This window comes from Ursus maritimus, unplaced genomic scaffold (genome assembly GCF_017311325.1).
Source record: "Ursus maritimus isolate PB19 unplaced genomic scaffold, ASM1731132v1 scaffold_25, whole genome shotgun sequence".
Classification (NCBI taxonomy): Eukaryota; Metazoa; Chordata; class Mammalia; order Carnivora; family Ursidae; genus Ursus; species Ursus maritimus.
In genome coordinates, this window is record NW_024425008.1 from 38,133,023 (window position 1) to 38,156,659 (window position 23,637).

Consider the following 23,637-nt stretch of genomic DNA (forward strand, 5'->3'; position numbering starts at 1 on the left):
CTTTCTTTCTTTCTTTCTTTCTTTCTTTCTTTCTTTCTTTCTTTCTTCAGATTTTATTATTTGACAGAGAGAGCACTAGCAGGGGGAGCAGGAGAAGGAGAAGCAGGCTCCCCACTGAGCAGGGAGCCCCATGTGGTGCTCAATCCCAGGACCCTGGGATCATGACCTGAGCCGAAGGAAAACACTTAACTAACTGACCCACCCAGGTGCCCCTACATTTCTTTAAGTAGGAGCATTTACCATTGTTTGAAAAACTCCCACTTAGTCAACTAGTTAAATTTTAGGTAAAATTGACCCCCAATCCTTAAGATTCTAACTTGCTTCCCTACACCCTCACTCTGCCCTTCCCCAAAGATTCCACTTTTCCTATCTTGAAAATTTAACACAACAGGTGAAATGTAGGTGCATAAGCTCTCTGTCATGGACCCTGGCATGGCCTGATCTTATCACTGCTTACATTTGTGTACTCTCCTACAGCTTTTGCCCTCTTGCTCTTTAGATTGATCTCAGAATTATCTCTTCCTGTTTAGTCTTTAACCTAACTCACTTCTTTATAAACCTCCAAATATGTTCATAACCCCACTAGCGACCTTCTGACTTCTTACCTTCTTTTTAGGGACAAGCTCCTTGAGTATGCAACCTCTATCTGTTGCCTCTACTGCCTATCCAACCACTTCCCTCTACAGTGTTTTCACTTTTGCTCTTCCCACATTTCCAGATCTGATCCTCTGACAGTTACCAGTGGTCTTTTTTTTGGTTGAATCCAGTTTTCTTAAAAATGTCCAACATTTTTTTTAAAGGTCTCATTCTTCCCGTCATTTGACTTTGAAGCCATTCATCCTTTCTTTTTCTGACATTTAGAGTCTGCATTTCTTGGTTTTCTTTCAAAATTTCTTGTATGACTGCTTTGCTGGTTCTTTTTCTCCAGCCTTCTTATGCTGGGTCAGGGACATAGTGAGATGTGTGTATAGGGGCATGTCTCCCCTCTTTTGGCCTTTCATTGTTTCTCTATGCTTATTTCCTAAGTAAGCACATACACTTAATGACTTCATCTGTCACCTCCTTTGGTATAATTCCAAAATACACATTTCTAGTCCTAACCTGTGCTCTGGTTCTACTGCTTGAATATGTTTCCATTTTTATTTCTCAAAATTGTCATAACACAAACTGATGGTTCCCTACTACAAATTAGCATCATTTTCCATTGACTTTATCTAGCTTTAGTACCTCCTTTTGCCCAATCTCCTGAAGAAATAATGAGAACATCTTGAACTATTTTTCTTCTTCTTAATTGTCTAATTAGTCACTAAGTACTAGTATTTCCTTCTTTTATTTTTATTTTTTTCTTATTTTTTTATAAAAATTTTTTATTATGTTATGTTAGTCACCATATAGTACATCCCAAGTTTTTGATGTAAAGTTCCATGATTCATTACTTGCGTATAACACCCAGTGCACCATGCAATACGTGCCTTCCTTAATACCCATCACCAGCCCATCCCGATCCCCCACTCCCCTCCTCTCTAAAGCCCTCAGTTTGTTTCCCAGAGTCCGTAGTCTCTCATGGTTCATTCCCCCTTCTTTTTACCCCCCCTTCCTTCTTCCCTTTCTTCTCCTGCTGATCTTCCTACTTCTTATGTTCCATAAATGAGTGAAACCATATGATAATTGTCTTTCTCTGCTTGACTTATTTCACTTAGCATTATCTCCTCCAGTCCCATCCATGTTGCTGCAAATGTTGTGAAATCGTTCTTTTTGATGGATGAGTAATATTCCATTGTATATATGGACCACATCTTCTTAATCCAGTCATCTGTCAAAGGGCATCTCGGCTCCTTCTTTTAAAATGCATTTTGGAGTCACCTTTTACTCATCCTTCCCACTGACACCACTCTAGCCCAGACCCTTTATATGTCATTTGATAGAAATATATGTTATTGATAGAAAATGCATGTGCTTTGAAGTCAGACAGAGCTGCGTTTGACTCTGCACCACACCATTCACTGGTGCAAACTTAGGCAAATTATTTGACCCTATTGAGATTTAATTTATTTTTTTGTAAAATGCATATAAAATTATTTACCATGTTGAGTTGCTGTGAAGGTTGAATGAGATAATCCTTGTAGACAGATACCTTGCCTAATGACTCAATAAATGATAGCCATAATTGTCAGAGTCAACTGCCTCATTCCCTGTACAAAACTGCTCCATTCTGATTTGCCATGCTAGCCATGCAAGAGAGCACACTCCCCTTTTACGTTATTAGATTTAAATAGACTTTCCAGGGTTAGGTTTTCTGTTTTTTTTTGTATGTCACTGTATCATTTAAAAGATCTGTCATTGTTGTACTCAATTTCTTGTTCTTTTAAGGCTTAAGTCTCTTGTGTTTTTGATGCAACTCACAACACCTTTGATAAGCAAAAAGATGCATTAAATTTTTAAAAGTATGGTCTAGAAAAGCCTGTCTTTCAGAAAAAAGTTACCATACTCAGATCAACTATACAAATATCTCCCCACATGTCTCAATGATGGATCTTCCAACCTTTCTTCTATGTCATTAAATAATTATTGTTAGACTAATGTTCCAAACTGTTTTTTCCCCATTCCACTTTTCAAAAGATTTACAACTCCTACCCATTTTCAACTGCAAAATGAGCATTCTACATTAAATTGACCATGTTTAGAGGCTTTATCACTCTCTCAGAGAACTGCATACTCTTTGTTTTTATCAGGTTGGTCCCTTTTCAAATGTTGGCGGACAGACATCACAATCATGCTCTTGTGATTCTTCTCCTCCCACTACTTGTAAAATTCTTGGTAATGCTCAATTTTATCAATCATTCAAAAAGTCCTCTGTGTGTTTCAATTTCTCTTTTCTCTAAACTTCTGCACTTAAGTTAGTAACACATAGTTACTCAGAACTAATTCGTCTTTCAGTATATCTTCATGGGTAGATCTTAAACTATGTTAGAGCAAGGATCTCAACTATATATAATTACAATAATATAGTGTTTCTGTATATTTCTTAATACTTAGCCCAATTCTGGGTTTAATAAGTACTTGTGAATAACTGGTTACTTTCTATTGGTTTTTTAATTGAACGTGATGTAAAAGTAAATTATGATATAATACCATATATAACCCCAGAACATTGCATTTTCTAGGGCTAGAAATACAATATTCTGTGGCTCTAGAATATTGCATTTACATTATTTATGTAAGTAACCCAAGAAAAACCCATTTGTGATTACTAAAATATTTTTATCAATCTGCTTTAAGTAAATGTTGATGCTGATATTTGCTTATTAAAACATTATTGTCAAATCAATTTTTAATAATAAAGACTTACACATTGACAGTGTTGCTACTCACCCTGTAGAAAGAGGAATTTTAAATTTCTTAGTCTGTTAAGCTGTAGCTGAATTAAATTACAAATTCCATTGTAGCCCAAATGAAGCACTTCTAAACTGTGCATTATTGGAGGCAAATTTTCACTGCTCATTGTATCTCTGAAATACACACATAAGTTTGAGCCCATAAATTTAATGTCAAATGAGCTGTATCATAAAAAATCTGATATTTACTTACTATAAGTTGAAGTTTAAAAAATTAATTTACTAGTAAATCAGAATTTAACTATAATGTTATCTCTTTGTATTTTATATAATAATCACTTTTTATTCTTTAAAAATATTTTTATATGGTAAAGAACAAAGTACAGAAAGAGTTATTTGAAATGAAAAGCAAGTGTCAGCACAATCAGTCAAGAAAAAGAAAAAAAGATGCATCCAGATTGGAAAAGAATAAGGAAAACTGTCTTTATTCTCAGATGACATGATTTTGTATTTAAAAAATCCTAAGGAATTCACCAAAAAACTGAGTTTTTTAGTTCAGCAAGATTAATATACAAAAATTAATTGAAGGTCTCCACGTCATCAATAAACTGAGAATGAAATTAATTCTACTCACAATAGTATAAAAAAGAACAAAATACTTCAGAAAAAATTTAACAAAAATAGTGTAAAATGTATACACAGAAAACTACAAACCATTGCTGAGATAAATTAATGATTATGTAAATGGAGAAATATTTTATATTCGTGGATTAGAAGACTCAATATTACTAAAATAGCAGTTCTCCCTAAATCGATTCAATGCAATCCATCAAAAGTCCAGCAGGATCCCCCGCCCCCAAAATGTCCTTATTTATAAGGAAATGTAAAGAACTCAGAATATTCAAAACAATCTTTAAAAAGAAAAAAAGTTGGAGGGTTTATAATCTCTGATTTCAAAACTATAACCTGCAGTAATGAAACCAATCTGGTACTGGCAAAAGGGTAGACAGATCAATGAAATATAATTAAGAGTCCAGGAGTAAACTTACAATAAAATAAACTGGTTAAAATAAACTGGTCAATTGGTTTTCAACAAAGGTACCAAAACAATTCAATGGGGGGGAATGGAAAGGATGCTGGGACAAATGGATATCCACATGCAAAAAGATGAATTTAGAACTAACATTTTACCTCAGAATATACACAAAAATTAACTCAGAATGGATCTTAGTCCTAAATTTAAGAGAAAAAACATAAAACTTTTTGAATAAAACATGAGAAAATCTTTGTGACGTTAGGTTAGGCAAAAATTGGTAGGTACAACACCAAAATCACAATCTGTAAGAGGAAAAATTGATAAATTGGACTTAATAACACCATTTAAGAAAATGAAAAGATAAGTCATTGAGAGAAAATGCTTATAAATCAATGAAATACCACTTCAAATCCACTTGTAATAAAAAAGAGAAACAATAACAGGTATTGGTGAAGATGTGGAGAAATTAGAATCCTCATAAACTGTTATTAGTAATGTAAAATGGTACAACCACTTTGGAAAACAGTTCAACAGTTTCTTAAATGTTAAACATGAAATTACCATATCACCCAGAATTTCACTCCTAGGTTTCTACCCAAGAGAAATGAAAGCATAAGTGCTTACAAATACTGCTACACAAATGTTTACAGCAGCATCATTAATACTAGCCCCAAAGTGGAAGCAATCCAAATGTCTATCAACTGGTGAATGGATAAACGGAATGTGGCATATCCATCCAATGGAATACCCAACATATTCAGCAATAGAAAGGAACGAACTATTAACAGATACTATAACATAGATGAGCCTCAGAAACATTATGCTAAGTGTAAGAAGTCAGATATAGAAGACCACATATTATATGATTCTGTTTATAGGAAATGTCTAGAAAACACAACTTTATGGCAAGTGGATTTGTGGTTTCTTGGAGCTAGAACTGGAAAAGAGAACTGGCCACAAATAGACATGACAGATCTTTTTGGTGTGTGATGGAAATGTTCTAAAAATATTCTAAAAAATGTTCTAAAAGTGTACAACTATAAATTTGGGGAAAAATTATACACCTAAAATGAGTGAGTATGGTATGTTAAACTGTACTTCAGTAAAGCTGTTGAAAAATATGAATAGTCCCATATAAAGGATATGCATAAATGGAACATTCATGGCAGCTTTAATCAAACTAGCCTCAAACTGGAAACAACCCAAATGCTCATCAACAATAAATGGATAAACAATTTGTCACATAATCTATAATGGTACACTGCTCAGCAGTAAAATGAAATGAATTACTGACACTTGCAACAACATGGATGAATATCAAAAGAATTATGCTAAGTGAAAGAAGCCAGACACGAAAGACTCCTTACTATAGATTGCAATCATAAGCAATTCTAGAACAAGGCAAAATGATATTGATAGAAAGCAGATCAGCGGTTGTTTCTAGGGGCCAGGGTGTGGGGGAGAGGATTGCAAAAAGATGTAAGGTAAGTTTTTGGGATGGGAATAGTTTGTACCTTGATTGTAGTAATGGTTATATGACTGGATACATTTGTCAAAATTCATTAAACCATACATTTAAATTGGTGAATTTTATTATATGTAAATTATACTTCAATAAAGGTGGATGAAAACACAGCTCTTCATTGGGATAACTGGAATGAAAGTATTCCTTGTTGGAGATATATATATCTCTTTGTGTTCTACCAAAAATGTGTAGGAAGGTGGGAGGTATGTCCTCATCTTTGTAAAGTATGTTTTCCATTGGTGCTGGGGCATTAAATGACCAGATAAATAATTTAGAAACACAAACAAATTTTAAAAGAAACCTAAGTCCATCCTACTGGGTAAGGAGTTCTTTTGTGGAGTGATGAAAACACTTTAGAGTTAGATGGTCATAGTAGTTGGATAACTTCGTGTATATATGAAAATAATAGCTGAATTGTACATACAGGGTGAGTATTATGGTATGTGAATTGCATCTTGATTTAAAAATCATTAAACATACAAGATCTTCTCATTTTCTTTTTTTCTTTTTTTGTAATATGGGTATGAAATGGAGGAAGCAGAGAAAAAGCAATGACAAAGGACTATTTTGAGTATCTTTTTATTTGTGACATTTGTTATTGGCATGTAGCTATTAAATAAGTATTAAAGTAAGAGATATGTATGTTACTGCTATCACTAATGCAACTAACTGCTTTTTAAACTCCCAACCAAAATATTTTATAATTGTGAAAACAAGCATAGTAACCTGTTTATTTTTGAAGTTCCTTGTTGTCCGTAGCCACTTGAAGGCACTTTCTGGTAGAGTAGCTGTCTGTTGGTCAAGTGAGTCTGAGGTTTTACTCTGGGCATGATGGATTCAATATGGTTATAATTGAGGCATAAGACCTATAGAAAGAACACCTTATTAATCAGGCATTTAAATATGAAAACTGCTGTAAATATATTTTTGGTTTGAGATTATCAACATCCTAAAAACTATCAAGATGGTATAGATAAAACTTGGTCTATACAATATAATTTAATGACATATCAGTGTTAAAAATGACATAAATTTTTTATATCCCAAATGTTCTGGACTTGGCTTTGAATGTGTTTTTTATAATCTGAATTGCTGGGAAATGACAAGATTTCAAACAAGATAACGGAGACCCTAGAAAGCTGCTCAATGTTCTCAGTCTGCACTCCTGACTTCTTCAAGCCTGATATGGATGAAATAATTCTTTAGTTGGAGAGATCACCATTTCCCTATGTTTAAAAGGCCTTTGTAGGTAGCTCAGCCAAAGGTATAGGACAGGAGGCAATAAGGCTGCTTTGAGAACCTCAGTATCCTCCAATTTCATTCCATACCCACTTGCTATAGAGAGACCCTTCTATCCCATCTCCTACTGCAGAGTAAGATTTACTGCCTATAAGACAATCATATAAAACTGAGGTCAACCAAAATAATTTTGGAAAGTAATACTTTTTCTTGCTTGGTGAAAAAAAAACTTTAGGAATAATTTCTCTTCTTTAGTAACATAAAAATACATTTTAATCCAAAGTAAAGAAGATTACAACTTGCATTAAAAACCTTGAAAGAAAAAAAAATCTGTGAATGACTCACCTTCACATTAGGCAGATAGATTAGTCCACTGAATGAGGTAAGATTATTGTTTTGTAGATTCACATTACATACATTTCTAAATTGGTCGACTGGAATCAAAGCCACTGTTCTGAATTTAGATAAATACAGTCATAATTTTAATAGGAAAATTATGTAGGTGAATCATTCATGTACAATCCCAAAACCATTTAAAAAATAACTCATCTGACAAATGCTATGAAAAAGAATTGCCTTAGTGTAAAATGTATGGGTCAAATAATTGAATAAACATATGTGTTTGTTGGACACATATGTAAGAAAAAGACATAGAATTTGATTGCTTTAAAAATGTCCATTATTACATAAACATAGCACTATCACAAAAGAAACTTTTAAAATAAACATCTCCAATTTCTTTATAAGTTTACATACTTTATATGTAACTTTATAAGTTACATATAAGTTCATGAAATTGCAGTGCAGTTGATATAGTAAATCATAAGATTTTTCAGGTTATATTCTGCAGAGGATATATGTGAAACACGTTATTTCTGAAATACCAGGAAGAAGTTAGGGATGGGAAAGAAAGCAGGTGAGGTTTTGGAAAAAGAGTTTTCTGTGCAATCTCCTGAAAACTTCTATGGCATTCCACCGTGTAAGGATGCTTTGGTAATTAAAAGCAATGCTTGATTCCTTGTCCATAGCTTTACAACTGTTCCATCTTCCTTTGAGCCATGATAGAGAAGAATATGAAGCTAAATTACTTTGCCTTAAGCACTTCTTTGAACAAATCCTAAACCCTGTAGTTATGCCTATGACATACTTTTATCCATTAATAAGTCATTCGTTCAATATATTTTTATTAGTATTTTCCAAGTACAGGCCATGTGTTTGGAAAGGCTACAACAAATATGAAAACATACCATCTCTGCCCTCATGAAATGGGATCCAGAAAAATTAAAATAAGGTAAAGTGGATATAATAGAGTTAGAAGAAAAACTGATCTGGGAAAGTCAGGAGTCACTTGAAGGTGGAGGAAGATCTTAGAATGAGCCTTGGAGAATTTATAGGTGTTTGTCGGGCAAATTAGAAAAAGAGTTATAGGTAGTGAACAAGTATAAGCAAAAGCAGAAACAGAATCACAGCATCTTGTGGTTGAGATTAAGGAACTAGAATATGTTAGAACTTCTGGAGTATAAAGAGTAATGGGCAGTAAAAGTAAGGATTACAAGAGATAAAAATAGATAGGTAATTAAAGAGTCTCCTATGCCATACAAAGGACTTTTACATTTTATCCTGTAGACAGTGGAAAGCCACTGAACAATGTTGAGAAGGGAAGTGATCTGGTAAAACTTGCGTCTGAGAGGCAGTATGGATGGATAATAAATGGATTTGCTGATGGAAGATTATGGAACACAAAAAACCAAAACTATCACCAAGAGAGTTTCTAAAATAGTTCAATTTCCCAACCTAGGCCAGTGGTGGTGACTGTGGAAAGAAGAGGGGATTTATGAGACATACTTAACAATATGGACTCTGTAGACTGTGGTGATCAATTACAAATGGAAGACAAAGGAGAGAGAAATGACAGATTTTTGGCTTGGGCAACAACAGCAGGTGAATGTTATTTTCTGGGTGCTCTCTAAAGAGCAACTGAATAGTCAAGTAAAGAGCTCAGGTTTGGACTAAATTTAAGGGCCATGATATAAATTAAAAATATGGCTAAAAATGTCTGTCTGTGAGGAGTGGAGAACAAGAAAAAGAGAGGAGAGAAAAGAATGTATTTGCCAGGAGGACAGTGAATAGCATCAGAGGAATAGTGGCAATAGAAGCCATATTGCACTGGGTTAGAGTAATATGATGACATTTTATATTTTATTTTTTATTTTTTTAAGATTTATTTATTTATTTTAGAGAGAGTGAGCAAGCAGGGGGAGGAAAAGAGAAGGATGGAGAAGGAGAGGGAGGGAAGCAGACTCCCCGCTGAGCATGGAGATCAGGCTCCATCTCACGACCCTGAGAATATGATGACATTTTAAATCATAGTGTGTGATAATGCATTTCAAAGAGTGGTGAAGTTAGCATGAGATTTTGAGGTAGGGAGGATGATTTTCTGAATTATTGGTTATATCTGGATAAGATGTGTATTAAATTATAAACCTTAGAAAATGATATTACATATTTAACTGTAGTATCGAAAAGCATGTAATAAAATGATTGTACCTGATGGACGATGAAGTCCAATTTAGTTCTTGCATTTGGGTGAAGTTTGAATGTCCTTGTCGTTCTGCAATCATGTCAGAAGTAAGCCTGCCACCAAACAAATCTTTTGCACACTCAGTCTCTGATGGTTCCTATATATAAGGACATTTAGAAAGTGATGTCTTCTCTTGCAGATGATTAAATGACATTAATTCTTTGGTTTTAGGTCAAAATGGAGTGGACTCATTTCTCCCTATTCCTCCTACTAAGTACAGCTGAAACTCTTACACGTTATATGTAAAATACAAAGGAGACTGAAAGGTTCAGAGAAGAAGGCAGACCAGCTAGGGACCTTGGGACCTGAGGAATGAAACTGTGGTGAGTTCCCTGGCATATTATTGTGATTTATAGTAAATATGTATTTTGTTTATCCACTGTTGCTAGCCTGGTCATATGGTTAGGCAGGAGAGCAAGGGAAATCTGGCCTATTAAAGGGATCCCATATAGGGGAGGGCCCTATGGAAATTTGAGGAGTACATTAAAGTAGGACACATTGATTCCCATCAGAACTTCCTTCCAGGTTTGAAAGGTGATTGGAATTGACAAGCAGATATCCCCATATGCTCACTTAAGGTGGCCACCTGGGTTTATGAACTAGGTGGACATTGGGGGGTCTACATCAATGCAGAGATGCTCTGAGGCACAAAATGGAATAAGTACTGTTCTGTCGGCCAGCAAAAGAGACCGAGACTGTAGATGACCATGTGGCAGATTTCCTTGGTGGGAAGGCCTTGAACATAGCTGGCAAGTCAGACTGATTCTAGTAGCCCTAAGGGGCTACAAAAGGGTCTGGATAGAAATAGATACTGACTCTGGACTGGGTTTTGCTTACCCAGTGGTAAATGCAAATGCTCAGAGTGCTATAAAAGAACTGGGACATAAGATATGATGCCAATTTAGACAGCTGACTGTTCTTTCTTCAGACCAAGGAACATACTTGACAGCCCATAATGTCCGACAATGGGCAGTAAGACCCTCCTTAAGAGTAATAGCTTGATAGAGAATTGGAATGGGCAATTAAAACATTGGTTGTCTAAAATGGGAAGATTAAAGCATGAAGGGCTGGTTTACACGCCTTTGTGAGAATGCTCACACAGTGTGAACATGAATGGGGCTAAAGGAATGTCCATAGATTTCTGTTTTTCTGGTGGCTGTGGAGAAGAATGCTGGTATGACTAGGCAATTCTTGGTAAGGGAAGATGGTGTTCATATACCACTATCCTTTTTATTCTTCCCCACATCACCTCAACTTTTGTTTCCTACCTGATCATAGGACCATGGCTACAACTGTAAGTGCTGGATAAGGGGATGAGTCCTAAGCAAGAAACTATAACTATGTTTTTAAGCCTTATGTCAGAATTCCTAAGGGCCTGTTGGGGATGGGTTTTGCCTTCACCCCATCTGACAAAATTGGGGTTAACAGTGAATGTAGCTATATTGTCTGGGGGCAAAAATAGCCCACTACTAGTCTTGCACCTGTATGATCTCACCTTATCTGAATGGGAGGGGACTGAGAGTGAGGTACTTGCTAAACTAGTATTGTTGTCTACAATCTAGACCAGCACAGTGACCCAACCTATCATCCCTTTCAAAGGTGGAAAAGTTTGGGTATAAATGGAAAGAAGAAGAAATATGGGTAAAGGAATTAATAAATAGGTTATATAGTGAGGGGAATCCAGTGTTACATTAGCACTTCAAAAGAGGCTTAGAGCAAGGGTTGCTATCAATTGATGAATGGATAAAGAAGATTGGTATATATATACAATGGAATATTGCTCAGCCATAAAAAAGAATGAAATCTTGCCATTCACAATGATGTGGATGGAGCTAGAGTGTATTATGCTAAGCGAAATAAGTCAGTCAGAGAAAGACAAATACCATATGGTTTCAGTTACCTGTGGAATTTAAGAAACAAAACAGATGAACATAGGGGAAGGAAAGAAAAAAAAAAGAGAGAGAGAGAAGGAGGTGGGTGGGGGTTTTCTGACATCAGTTCCTGAACTAGCTTGAGCCATAAAGGTGAAAACAATGTCTTGTTATTCATAACAAGCTTCTTTCAACCACATCTGAGTTTACGCTAAAAGGTGACTTTTAGAAAGTCCCTAAGGATGGGGGCTGTCTGCCAGAGGAGACAACCATAATTAGAGGTTTGAAACTTTCAGTCCCACCCCTGATCTCCAGAGAAGGGAAAAGGGCTGGAGGTTTAATCAGTCAGCATTGGTCACTGATTTAATCAGCCATGCCTAAATAGTGGAGCCTCCATAAAAACCCAAAAAGAGGGGCTTCGGAGAGAGAGCTTCAGGTTGGTGAACACATGGAGGTGCTGGAAAAGTGCTTTGCTTAGAGAGAGCATGGAAGCTCAGTGCCCCCTCCTATATACCTTGCCCTATGCCTCTCTTCTATCTGGTTGTTCTGAGTTTTATACCCTCTTATAATAAATCAGTAATCTAGTAAGCAAATGTTTTCCTGAGTTCTGTGAGCTGCTCTAGCAAATTAATCAAACCCAAGAAGAGGGTCATGGGAACCTCCTTTTTACAGCCAGTTAGTCAGAAGCGTAGATGCCAACCTGGACTTGTGATTGGTGTCTGAAGTGGGGGCAGGGGCAGCACTGTGGAACTGAGCCCTCTGGGATCTGATCCTGTCTCCAGGTAGATAGTATCAGAATTCAGCTGAATTCTGGGTCAGACAATTGCTTATACGTGGAAAACCCACGCATTTGGTATCAGAAGGGTTGTGATTGCAGTGCAGTGTGAAAGTAAAGGAAACACACAGACACGGGTTTTCCTTTACATCTGGGTTTTCTTTTTGCTTCATATATGTGGGACTTGGTGCTGGAGACACCAGAAACCCAGAAAACAAGAGAAAACAAAAATTCACATAAACTTCACCTGCCCTCTATAGTCGAAAGACTAGGAAAAGCAAAGCCTAACAAGCCAGAAAACTTTTAGACACTAATGGGTCTACTCCAGCCAAATGCCATGGAATAAATTGTGTCATCTATACCTGTAAAAGCAGAATGGGAGCAGAGACTCCCCCTCTTGCCCTGGTGTAACAAGGCATCTCCCTATTACTCCCTTGCTGAGTGAGCAGCTTAGGCCTTCATCCTCTCTGAGCAGTAGTGAACCCCACACAAGTGTTACTAGAGAATACTTGGGCAGCCTGTTCCACTTCCACCCAGTAATAATGGCCGGGCACGCATGAGGCACTTCTGACTGGGAAGAGGAAACCAGTCAGGATGAGTCAGTGGAGGCCTGTGGGGACTGTGAGCTTCTACCCTGTCCTAGCAGGTAGTAAAGAACATACCTCCAGGTTGTCAACACAGGCCAGGTGGGGGAATTCGGGCTTCTACCTTCCACCTGACTGCAACATCACCTTACTTACAGTCACTAGTGACCCTGACATACTATTTTTTGTTCAAATATATTTTGCTTAAATATTAACTGTATTTTTCTAGGAAGTAGGAAGCTGGTTTTAGGCCCAAGAGAATGGTAGGGCTCCAGAACAATTTTCTATCCTGTCCCATAAAATTGTACTCTTCAAGTTTTTAGGCACTGAATTCAGTGGGTACAAATGTAGGCAACATCTTCCCTTTCCTGCTACCTCAATTTAGATAAGGATCGGCTAAAGGAGAAAATTTTAAAACCCAGATCTAAAGTGTGTTTGGGAGACCTAAGTTTGGGTATCATACTAGTGAGAAGGTAATGTTCAAAATGATTATGGCCTATGGATATTTGAATATGAATTGGACCAAATGCTATGAGTCGTAAAATGGCTTACAATTGAGATTCCATCCAAAGCTTTCAGTTCTGGAAGATGAAATATTACAAACAACCGGTAGTTTTCTTGATTCCATACAATAATATTTCCATACATGTCGAGAATGACCAGGTTGCATAAACCCTGGGTAATAAAAACACATACTTTTAAAGATATATCTATATATCCCTATCTGTCTCTGTCTCTACCTCTGTCTGTCTATCTATCTATCTATCTATCTACCTACCTACACACATATACATACATACAAATACATACATATGTGTATATATGTAGTAGATACGACTCCAGCAAGTTTTTTTCCTCTTTAAGAATTTAACCATCCTCGAATTTTAATATTTGAATTACTTTATCATTTCATAGTGATTTCAGTGTACATTTAGTGATACACATAGTGACTTAAGTATACATTTTATTTTAGGAGTTATCCTGGCAGATCAATAAGTTCTAATTTTGTACAGTATTTCAATGGTATGTGTTAAATGATCAGAATCTCTTTTAGGATACTGTTGCTGAATGTATTACTATCTTTGCAAGTTTAAAACCATCTGCTTTGTTTATGGAATACTGTCCTATTAAATAGTATGCATGTGTGTATATAGATGTAACAGGAATGAAAAACACTGCCTTCTGATGAGGGATAAAGCTGATGTACTTCTATCTTCTGAGAGAGTAGCAGAACTCATCTTAAAGGAAAATGTGCTTTCTTATTAGGACATTTTGATGTGCCTTTGTTGTGCAGGAAGAGCCCAGAGTAGAGGTGGATGGGAGAGGTTAAGATAAGTGGGAGTAACACTACTCTGCATCATGATGTAAAATGGTTTATTTTGTTGCTGCTATCATTGATTAGGTTGCCTCTGCAGCTTTAGAAGAAGTAGTTATATTGGGGGAGTGGGAAGGGAGAAGACTGAATGCAAGGGAAGATAGGAAACAGACAAAAGTTTTTGGTAGAAGGTAAAATCCTAGCGATACGGTATCAGCAAAAGGAAAGAGGCCATCATAAGAGTCCCAGGGGTAGGGAATGGACATTGAGCTTTGTAAACAGTGAAGTCACACAATGCATTTGAAGTGAAATCCTATTCTGTGCTGTAGTAAACCTCCATTTTATTCAAATCTTCAGAAAAGCCTGTTATACAGTAGCCTTGACTTAGATGTTTCCTTGGGACGATTAAAGAGGACAAAGCTAGGCAAAGTCAGCTAGAAAGAGTTGGAGTCACCAGTAAAAACCAGGAAGTAAGTGAGACATAATCAAGAGTTCCTCTGAGAACAGAAAATGTTAAAGACTCTTACTCCAGCCAGATTGGGGAATCCTTGGAAATACTGAGGAAGGCTCTAGTTAGAAGGGGTGGGGCTTGGATATTTTATTTGTACTAAAAAAAAAAAAATTGCCCTAGTAGGTTGTCAACTTGGGGACATTATGGTTACATATATATATGTTTTTATGTATGCATAAATTGAATGCAAGTACATTTTAGTAAACCTTGTTATTTGTTATTTTTATTTTTTATTTTGTTTATATTTTTCAATATTTTCCAAATCCTATACCTTGAACATGCATATTCATAATATAAGAAATATATATATATTTTGGGGCGCCTGGGTGGCACAGGGCGTGATCCCGGCGTTATGGGATCGAGTCCCACATCAGGCTCCTCCGCTATGAGCCTGCTTCTTCCTCTCCCACTCCCCCTGCTTGTGTTCCCTCTCTCGCTGGCTGTCTCTTCTCTGTCGAATAAATAAATAAGATCTTAAAAAAAAAAAAAAGAAATATATATATATATATATTTTAAAAAACAAAAACATTACCACCCCAGACAGTTACCTTTAAATTGTAGATCTCCTGATTGAGAGCAATATAGTTATTGCTTATGTATAATTCAAGCAGAGTGAAAGCTTTTTGTAAACCACTCAGTGAAGTGATTCTGTTGTTCTCAAGAGAAAGGGAGTGAAGATGAAGCAAGTTATCAAACGTGTGTTTTTCCAGACCAGTGAGAAGATTATTATTTATGCTGAGGCGGGTTAATTTAGTCAGCTTGGAAATGCCTACAAAAATAAGCAAATTCAAGAAAAGATTCAGATAGCACTAAAAAGTTAATTTAAAAAAATAACTGGTTGTTTTATCTTTACAGACTCTATAGTATTAACTGTCATTGTTTTAGGTTTTGTTGAAGAAGGATATGATGTATATAAAGTCCCAGCTAATAAATTCCAGTTTGGGATTTCTAAGTAGACCCAGTTTTCTTAGGTGTTAAGGGAAGGTATTATGTAGGAAATATTGAATTTTGCTTTCAAATAAATTTCAAGTGATATAATTAAGATTTTCACCATCATAGGAACACAAAGCTCAAAAAAATCACCAGCCCCCATTTTAAAACAGTAAAGGTAAGGAACTAGTTACAACACTTTGTAAAGTATTCTTCATTGTGGCATCATTTGTATTGAACCATTTGGCCTAATTCTACCTTTTTATGCTTAAAAGTACTTTAAGAGAGAACTTTAGAAAATGCCACCTCTCACCACAATCTAACTCTTATGTATGCTCTGTACTGGAGGTACTTCTTAACTGTAGGTATATGGTGTAAGTTGAAAGATGAGAACTTTGGCATCAGAGTTGGTTTCAGATGTATAATGACTAGATTTGGGACCATAAGTATATTACGTAAAATTTTGTAACCTCTGTGCCTTATTTTCCTCATCCATAAAAAGGACGTACTGAAGGGAGCCTCAGTGGCTCAATTGGTTGGGCATCTGACTCTTGATCTCAGCTCAGGTCTCAATCTCACGGTTGTAAATTCAGGCCCCACACTGGACGTGGAGTCTACTTAAAAAAAAAAAAAAAAAGGACATACTGAAATCTACTTCTAAGGGGTTATGGAAACAAATGGAATGGCATTTGAAAAGTGTCGGTTATAGCTTTTGGCAAATAATTGGTTCTTAGTACATTTTTGCTGGCCTTTCATGCAAGCCTTCATCGTGAGACTACACAATGCTGAAAGTAAATTGATCTAACAAGTTAGGATAAAACCATCAAGGCAAAAATCCTTAGAGGACTATTAAACCTATCTGTGTCTGGAGAAAAGAAGAGAAATATCTGTTAAACTTGAGTGAGGTAAAACCATCATCTCTGAAAAGTGGGTACAGGAAAAATATAGGTTGGAGAATTCTTCCCTTCAGTGAGATGATGGATGGGAATAAAAAGGAACCGGGCTCTCATTTATACATACAAATCAAAACTAACACCATATTGTATGGGAATGGAAGACTGGTGATGGTTCTAAAGACAGATGTCTGAGCTACCCCCAGGTTTACTCAATTGAAATCTACAAAGGAGGGGCCTGTGTATCTGTAGATTCAAGAAGTGTCCCAAGTGATTATTATGAAACAAGTTTTAGAAGCAGATCGTTAAGAGCCATCAAAATAAAGTATAGCTAATGTTATACATACTGTTTTTTAAAGATATTTAGTACTTGCTTTTACATATGTAATTTTTTGAAATAGAATTTTCTAGTTTATGAAAAAACACGCGCGCGTGCGCGCACACACACACACACACACACGCTGAAAAGAATCCAACAATTCAAAAGTGAGTAAAGTATAAATTAAGTCTCTTCCAGTCATGATTTCTCATTTTTACCTTCTCTTCTTGACAAGGACAACCTTGTTAGCAAAATGCACAACCAGAAATATTCTGTACCCAGAGAAACCCAATATTAGTAAAGCTGTTTAACAGCACTTTATATGGATCCCTATAAAAGGTTGTATAGTACGGGGGTGCCTGGGTGGCTCAGCTGTTAAGTGTCTGCCTTCAACTCGGGTCATGATCCCGGGATCCTCGGATCGAGCCCCGCATCGGGCTCCCTGCTTGGTGGGAAGCCTGCTTCTCCCTCTCACATTCCCCTTGCTTGTGTTCCCTCTCTCACTGTCTCTCTCTATCAAATAAATAAATAAAATCTTTAAAAAAAAAAAAAGGATTGTATAGTATGTTTGATTTTCAACCTCTAGTGAATAAAGTTTTCATTTTTGCTAAAGTCTTCACATTTCCAAATGTAACCTTAATTCCATATTTTGAAAAATGAACTGGGCTGCTTTATCTTTTTCAAAAGCACATCTCACTCATTCATTCGTTTTTCCCACTCTGTAGATATTAATCACTGCCTAGTTTGTAATGTACTAGGTTTGGTATAGGTGGTAAACATTGGCACAGAAGAAAGAGGGATGTCAGAGGAGGTGCAAGTTGGCTAGCTGGGCTCATTACACATTGCAAACAGTCACAGATCCCATCAGTAGATGTGCAGAACCTTCTGCCCCAAACCTTCTTGTAACTTCTCTCAGCATCTTCCTCCTCAGACTCAGAAATTCTGTCCTCAGTGTTATTCATTTTTTGCTCTTGTTAATTAGATGTTCATATTTTAAGATTTTCAAATTCTCACATACCTTCTATTTTTGAGATACAGTTTCCATCTAATGTGAGCTCTTCCAAGTTAACACAGGATTCCAAGCCTTCCATTTTAGTGAGATTATTGTTGCTGAATGATGCCCATTTCAAATTTTCCAATTTTTCTAAATTTGTGATTTCAAAGAGATGTTGCCCATCTAAATTTAAAGCAGTTATCTGTAGAATAATTCACATTTTATGTTACTTCCGAATCTTATCAATAAACTCAGTGCTACAAGGCTAACAACAAAATAATTCGGATGTGGTAAGTGACATCAAAGGAATTCCTTCAGGAACTAAAGACATAGTGAAGCTTACAAAAGAGTAAGATTTGACAAGATTATAACTCCAAGAGGGACTTATATGGTTTTATGGATGCTGTGCTGTGCCAGATTCCCACCGAAGTGAAAGACTTGTCCCAGCTACTGGGAGTGCTGTTGGCGGAAAACCTATGGCTGTCAGCGCCTTCGGGGACAGCCTCAGCTGCAGAGAGCTGCCTTGCTCAAGGTCACGCTCCTTCCTAGGCTGGCCCGCATCCAATGATGGAAGGATATAAAGGCCTGGCCATTTCAGCCCAACCTGGGACAAATTTAAAGAGTCATTCTAATTCCACAACTCACTGTTTTGGTCAGCCAGAGCTGTCAGTGGGCTTGCATCACAGCTAAATATCTGTAATAGCTGGTAATAAAAATAATGTATAAGGGTGCTTTGTGTAGCAAAAAGAAGCTGGTGGTGCCCTCTAACCCTTCCGCCTTATCCTTGGCTGAATTCTGACCAGTTCCCCTAGTCCTGTGCCAGGATTCTTGATTTCTTTTACATTGCTACCCAAACTTTTGGCTGTATCTCTCGTTCTGAGCTTTCAAGTTCGCATGCTTATTTTGATGTATTATCAAAACCTACCCTTTGGTCTTGCAGTATACATTTATCCTAAATCTCTAGTTCTGTAGTGATCACCATTAAGGCCTAGTCCCTGTGACATTACCGTTCACGACTTGACCTCCTTGTTTAATTTTAATTTGGCTCTTCCAGTTTTCTGCCTTTTACCTATTTGTACTCTTTTTTATGATACACAGACCAAAGCTGACTAAAATCCATTGAAATTAAGCTTTTATATTAGATTTAATAGAATTAGCTTTTACCTTCAAGTACCAGTTTCCGCTCAGATGTAAATGTGGTCCTAACTTTGAAATCTGTGTCAGAATTTTGGCAGAAGGCCATATGCTAAGTATCCGTGGTCTCTCCTCTTTGGTACCAGAATGCCGTAAGAGAGAGAACTAATAAAATAAAAAACACATGATGAATAAAAGAAATGGCATATAGCAGGTCATTTATATATAGTAAAGTATTGTATCCTAGATGAGTGGCCCAATGAATAATTTTAAAATATGACATTTAATTTCCTTAAAATGTTTTTAATATCTAGATGTACTTTATATATTTTACTTGTTGTCTTAGCAGATATTTAACCATTACAAAATAAAAGTTATAGAACTATGAAAGGGTTGCTTTGTACAAATATCCATATAATCCATCCATTGAACAAGTTTCAGAGCTAGAATATTCCTCCTGCCTTGGAAGCTCCCTGTGTCCCATCCTAACCCTTTTCCTCTCCTTCCCCTCAGAAGCCATCACTCACCTCACATGTATCAATCAATGCTCTAAGAAGCAGTCAGATGATCTCAGATTTTCTATTTACCATTCATTTGCTTTATAATAAATAATAAGACCATAAATAATAGTCTTACACATATTGGAACCTTGTGTGAATTGAATAATAAGTATGTGTTCTTCTAGGACTTGCTTTTTTGCTCAACCTTGTGTTCATGAGATTCATGTATGCTGCTGTATGTAGTGGTAGTTCATTCAGGTGTCACTGCTAGACAGTACTTCCTTAGCGATTCACCCATCAGTGAACACTGGGGCCGATTTCAGTTTTTCACACTGTTGTTATGAATATTCTTGACTCCTGCTGCATACATGCAAGAGTTTCTTTAGAGAACTTGCTGGGTTATAGGGAAAGTATATATTCAACTTTCCTAGATTTCCAAATTATTTTCCAAAGTGGTTATACCAATTGCCACTTCTACTTCAAATTTTTGCTAAAACTTGATATTGTCAGGCTTTAAAACTTTCGCCAACTGGTGACTCTAAGTTGGCACGTTGTGTGGTTTTAACGTTCATTTTCTTGAGTACTAGTGTGGTAGAGCATCTTCTCCTGTGATTTGGCTATTCTAATTTCCTCTCCGATATCTTTTGCCTATTTTTCTGTTTGTTTTGTTGTCTTTTTTTCTGATATATTCTGGATATATAAATAATATCTTTTGTCATTCAGATATGTTGCAATTTATTCCCCGCAGTATATAGATTGGTTTTTTCCCTTTCTTTATGGTGGGCCCTTTAAGGAGCAGATATATTAATTTTAATGTAGACAAATCCAGTCTTTTATATTTATACTCTTGGTTTCTTGTGTAATAAATTCTTTCCTCATTCAAGATCATAATGACAATCTCTGACCTTTACTTCTAAAACATTCTTGATTTTGACTTTTATAGTGAAGTCCTTAAGGCACTTGTCCCAGTGCCTTTTATTGACTAGCCTCCCTGATCTGTAAAGGCAGCTCTGCTTGTTGTTTATCAAGTTTCCATGTATGTATGGGTCCATATTAGGTCTTTATGTTCTGTTCTCTTGGTCTGTGCCAGATTTACTTTTCTTTATGTAGGCTCCACCCCCAGCATGGAGCCCAGTGTGGGGCTTGAACTCATGACCCTGAGATCAAGACCTGAGCTGAAATCAAGAGTCAGACACTTAACTGACTGAGCCAGCCAGGCGCCCCAAATCTGCATTGTCTTAAAGGATTTTAGTAAGTTTTGATTTCTGGTAGGGTAAATCCCCCACTCTTCTTGAGGCATTAATTATATTTTTATCAACAAAAAAGTTTCTTTCCTTCATTTTGAATAGATCCTAAATTAAACATTAATAAATTAATATTGAAATATCTAACAAAAAGTAAATAGCTAGAGAGCTAGAGTAAAGATATTTAAGATGAAGCTACTTTGGCCAAAGTATAACATTCTTAATCTGGATAATATGTGCATTCCCCATGCCCCCAAAGTTAATAGGTTGTGTGTGTGTGTGTGTGTGTGTGTGTGTGTGTCTCAGCCAGACACCTATAATATCAATACTAGGTAGGTAATTCACCAAGTGCTTTATCAAGGCTTCCAAGCTTACCTTATCCATAGAAAGTTGTTTATTTTCATGTAGGCTTTAGAAAGGACCCTGGTGAGTTCAGATTGATAGTAAAAAAAGTTACCCTAGAGGCATTTTTGTTGATTTTTGGGGTAGTGTGAAGGGATGAGAATACATACAACCAGTTGGTATTTAAATGGGATATATTCACACAGAGAAAAAAGTTCAAGTGATATGAATGTTCTATATTAATTGATTTTTTATTAGAATGCTAGGAGAGGATACAGAATCTTAATAAACAGGAGTATGGAAAATATAATTTGGATATTCTAAATAGCACAAAAATATTAAACAGTAAAATCCAACCTGAGTAATCTTTGTTCCAGTAATAAATTTCATAGCTGCTGTTGTTTCTTCTTCAGAAATGAGGAGTCCATCTAAATGAGTGAGAGTCTTTAATCTGCCAATAACACTCAGCCTTAATGTGGCTGGCTTGGGAAAAAGAACAAAAAGTTAATTTTTACAAAATATTACATATGTTATGGCATGGAAAAGAGTGCTTCTTCATTCCTTCCCATGTAATTCAAAATTATGCTTCTCCCACTTTATTAGCTATATCTACAAATAAGGGTTTAATTTAGTTCTTTGGTGGCTGAAATTAAGTTCTATTTAAGAACTGATCTGTTTTGTTTGAAGGTGGATAGCACTACTCTTATGAAGGAAGGGAAGTCCTGTAAGCTGTTGAAAAGTGTGGTGGAAAGTGTTCAGAGAACTGCAGTGCCTCCTGTTTATCTAGATAGCAGTTAGTCAGCTCTGGGTGTGCTTCTGTCTGGATCTTTAGCCCTTGATGTCTAGTTTGGCAACAGGAAGAGAGCTGTTCTATGGCCAGGCACATTCTGGGTCTGCTTTGGCAAAAGAAAAATATCCTTCAGTTTTTCTGAGCAAAAAAGAAGAAATACAACAATGTAAACATAGTAATGTGGTGAATTTAATAGAACGAATCATTAGCCTCTTTTTAAAATGTTGAACAGTCTTACATTTTTGAAAAGCAAGGAAAGGAGGATTCTTGAAATTATGAAGTTGGGGCTTATTTTAAATACTTGGGGATACCCTTAAGCATAATCATTGAATATTGGAATTTCTTAGCATGAATCTATGTATTTTTGTGATGAGAAAAAAATAGTGGTCAATCAAATTTCCCTTTATAGCAGAACATAAGTCTTTATGATACTGGTTTATCAGGGGAAGTGACAAATTTGTTCCCCCCTTAATGGTCTGTCTCTCTCATTGTATTCTTTTTTTTTTTAAGATTTTATTTATTTACATGTCAAAAAGAGAGAGAGAGCGCACAGGCTGGGGGAGCCGCAGACAGAGAAGCAGGATCCCCACTGAGCAAGGAGCCCAATGTGGGACTTGATCCCAGGACCCTAGGATCATGACCTCAGTTGAAGGCAGACACTTAACCGACTGAGCCACCCAGGCATCTTATATTCTATTATTCTTGCTCCCATGCCTCATTTCAGTAGGTTCTTGTACACTGAGCTATATAAACTCTCCCAAGGTTTGCAAATGGCAATGGTATCTAACACTCTTAAAGCCACAATACTCTCAAACTATTAGAGCTTATCAAAAAAATCTTTTAGTAACATTTGATTCATTTGATCACTACATTACACTAAATTCAACTTATGAAATACTTAAAGGGAATTCTAGTAAAACAAAGATAGTTTGTCTATTTCTGGCTACTACTGAATAGTAGTGAGAAATAAAAATAGTAGGCTTTGAAATAAAAATGATCATTTGCTTTTCTATAAGCACATCTGCTGCCTACCTTTTGCCACGGATTATGCCTAATATCAAGAGTAAGAAGGTTTGTGGTATGTTTGCATAGCATATTTATTTCATCACCAGATTTTTTCAGTTGATTCCAGCTCAAGTCTAAGTGCTTCAGTTTCATCAGACCTCTAAATCCCTCCAGGGTTATCACATGGTTATGGCTTGCATCCAAATATTCAAGGTTATACTGTAACACATACAGATAGAAGTGGTGCTAAAAAGGATCACAGCTTGTATTTACAGAGTTTTCTCTATGGTTCACTAAGTACTTTATATGCTTTTTGGTGGTTCTTACAGAGAGCCTACACGGTAGATATATTGCAATTATGGTATCAACGTATGTATTCTCCCAGAGAGCTACAGGTATTTTATTTTTAGACCTCTCTTAATTCTCACTTCACCCTTGTAACGTGGAGAGACAGTGTTTGTTTTCATAGAAAAGAAGGCAAAGAGTAACTGACAAGACAGTCTGTCCCCAAGAAACAAGGAATTACAATTCTTACTATCTGGACTTCTGGTTTATACCACTGAACCCACAGCCTGGCTAAAAAAAGGTCATTTTCACAGGTAGAAATTAAACCTATTCTATAATTCTCATTTTTAAAAGTACATGACATTTAATAACTTAAAAATCATTACTCATGGATGGTCTATGTTGGAAATTTGGGAAATGTAGTAAATA

The 23,637-nt window shown here is 36.3% G+C and overlaps 1 protein-coding gene and 1 long non-coding RNA gene across 2 annotated transcripts in view; one reads left to right on the plus strand and one right to left on the minus strand.

Moving 5' to 3' along the window:
* LOC121105230 overlaps window positions 1–10,186 on the plus strand; it is a 51,489-nt gene extending 41,303 nt beyond the window's left edge. The window contains exon 3 of the long non-coding RNA XR_005837701.1: window positions 9,888–10,186. This is a non-coding gene — a long non-coding RNA (uncharacterized LOC121105230). The remainder of the gene's footprint in view (window positions 1–9,887) is intronic.
* Window positions 1–23,637, minus strand: part of LRRC9 (leucine rich repeat containing 9) — a 113,485-nt gene that overhangs the window by 28,614 nt on the left and 61,234 nt on the right. Inside the window, exons 18-27 of the mRNA XM_040641822.1 lie at window positions 22,951–23,142; window positions 21,486–21,611; window positions 19,073–19,207; window positions 17,933–18,110; window positions 15,321–15,541; window positions 13,499–13,621; window positions 9,683–9,813; window positions 7,481–7,589; window positions 6,623–6,762; window positions 3,373–3,509 (exon numbers count right to left, since the gene is read on the minus strand). Of these exons, the coding sequence (XP_040497756.1) occupies window positions 3,373–3,509; window positions 6,623–6,762; window positions 7,481–7,589; window positions 9,683–9,813; window positions 13,499–13,621; window positions 15,321–15,541; window positions 17,933–18,110; window positions 19,073–19,207; window positions 21,486–21,611; window positions 22,951–23,142 (1,492 nt within the window). The remainder of the gene's footprint in view (window positions 1–3,372; window positions 3,510–6,622; window positions 6,763–7,480; window positions 7,590–9,682; window positions 9,814–13,498; window positions 13,622–15,320; window positions 15,542–17,932; window positions 18,111–19,072; window positions 19,208–21,485; window positions 21,612–22,950; window positions 23,143–23,637) is intronic.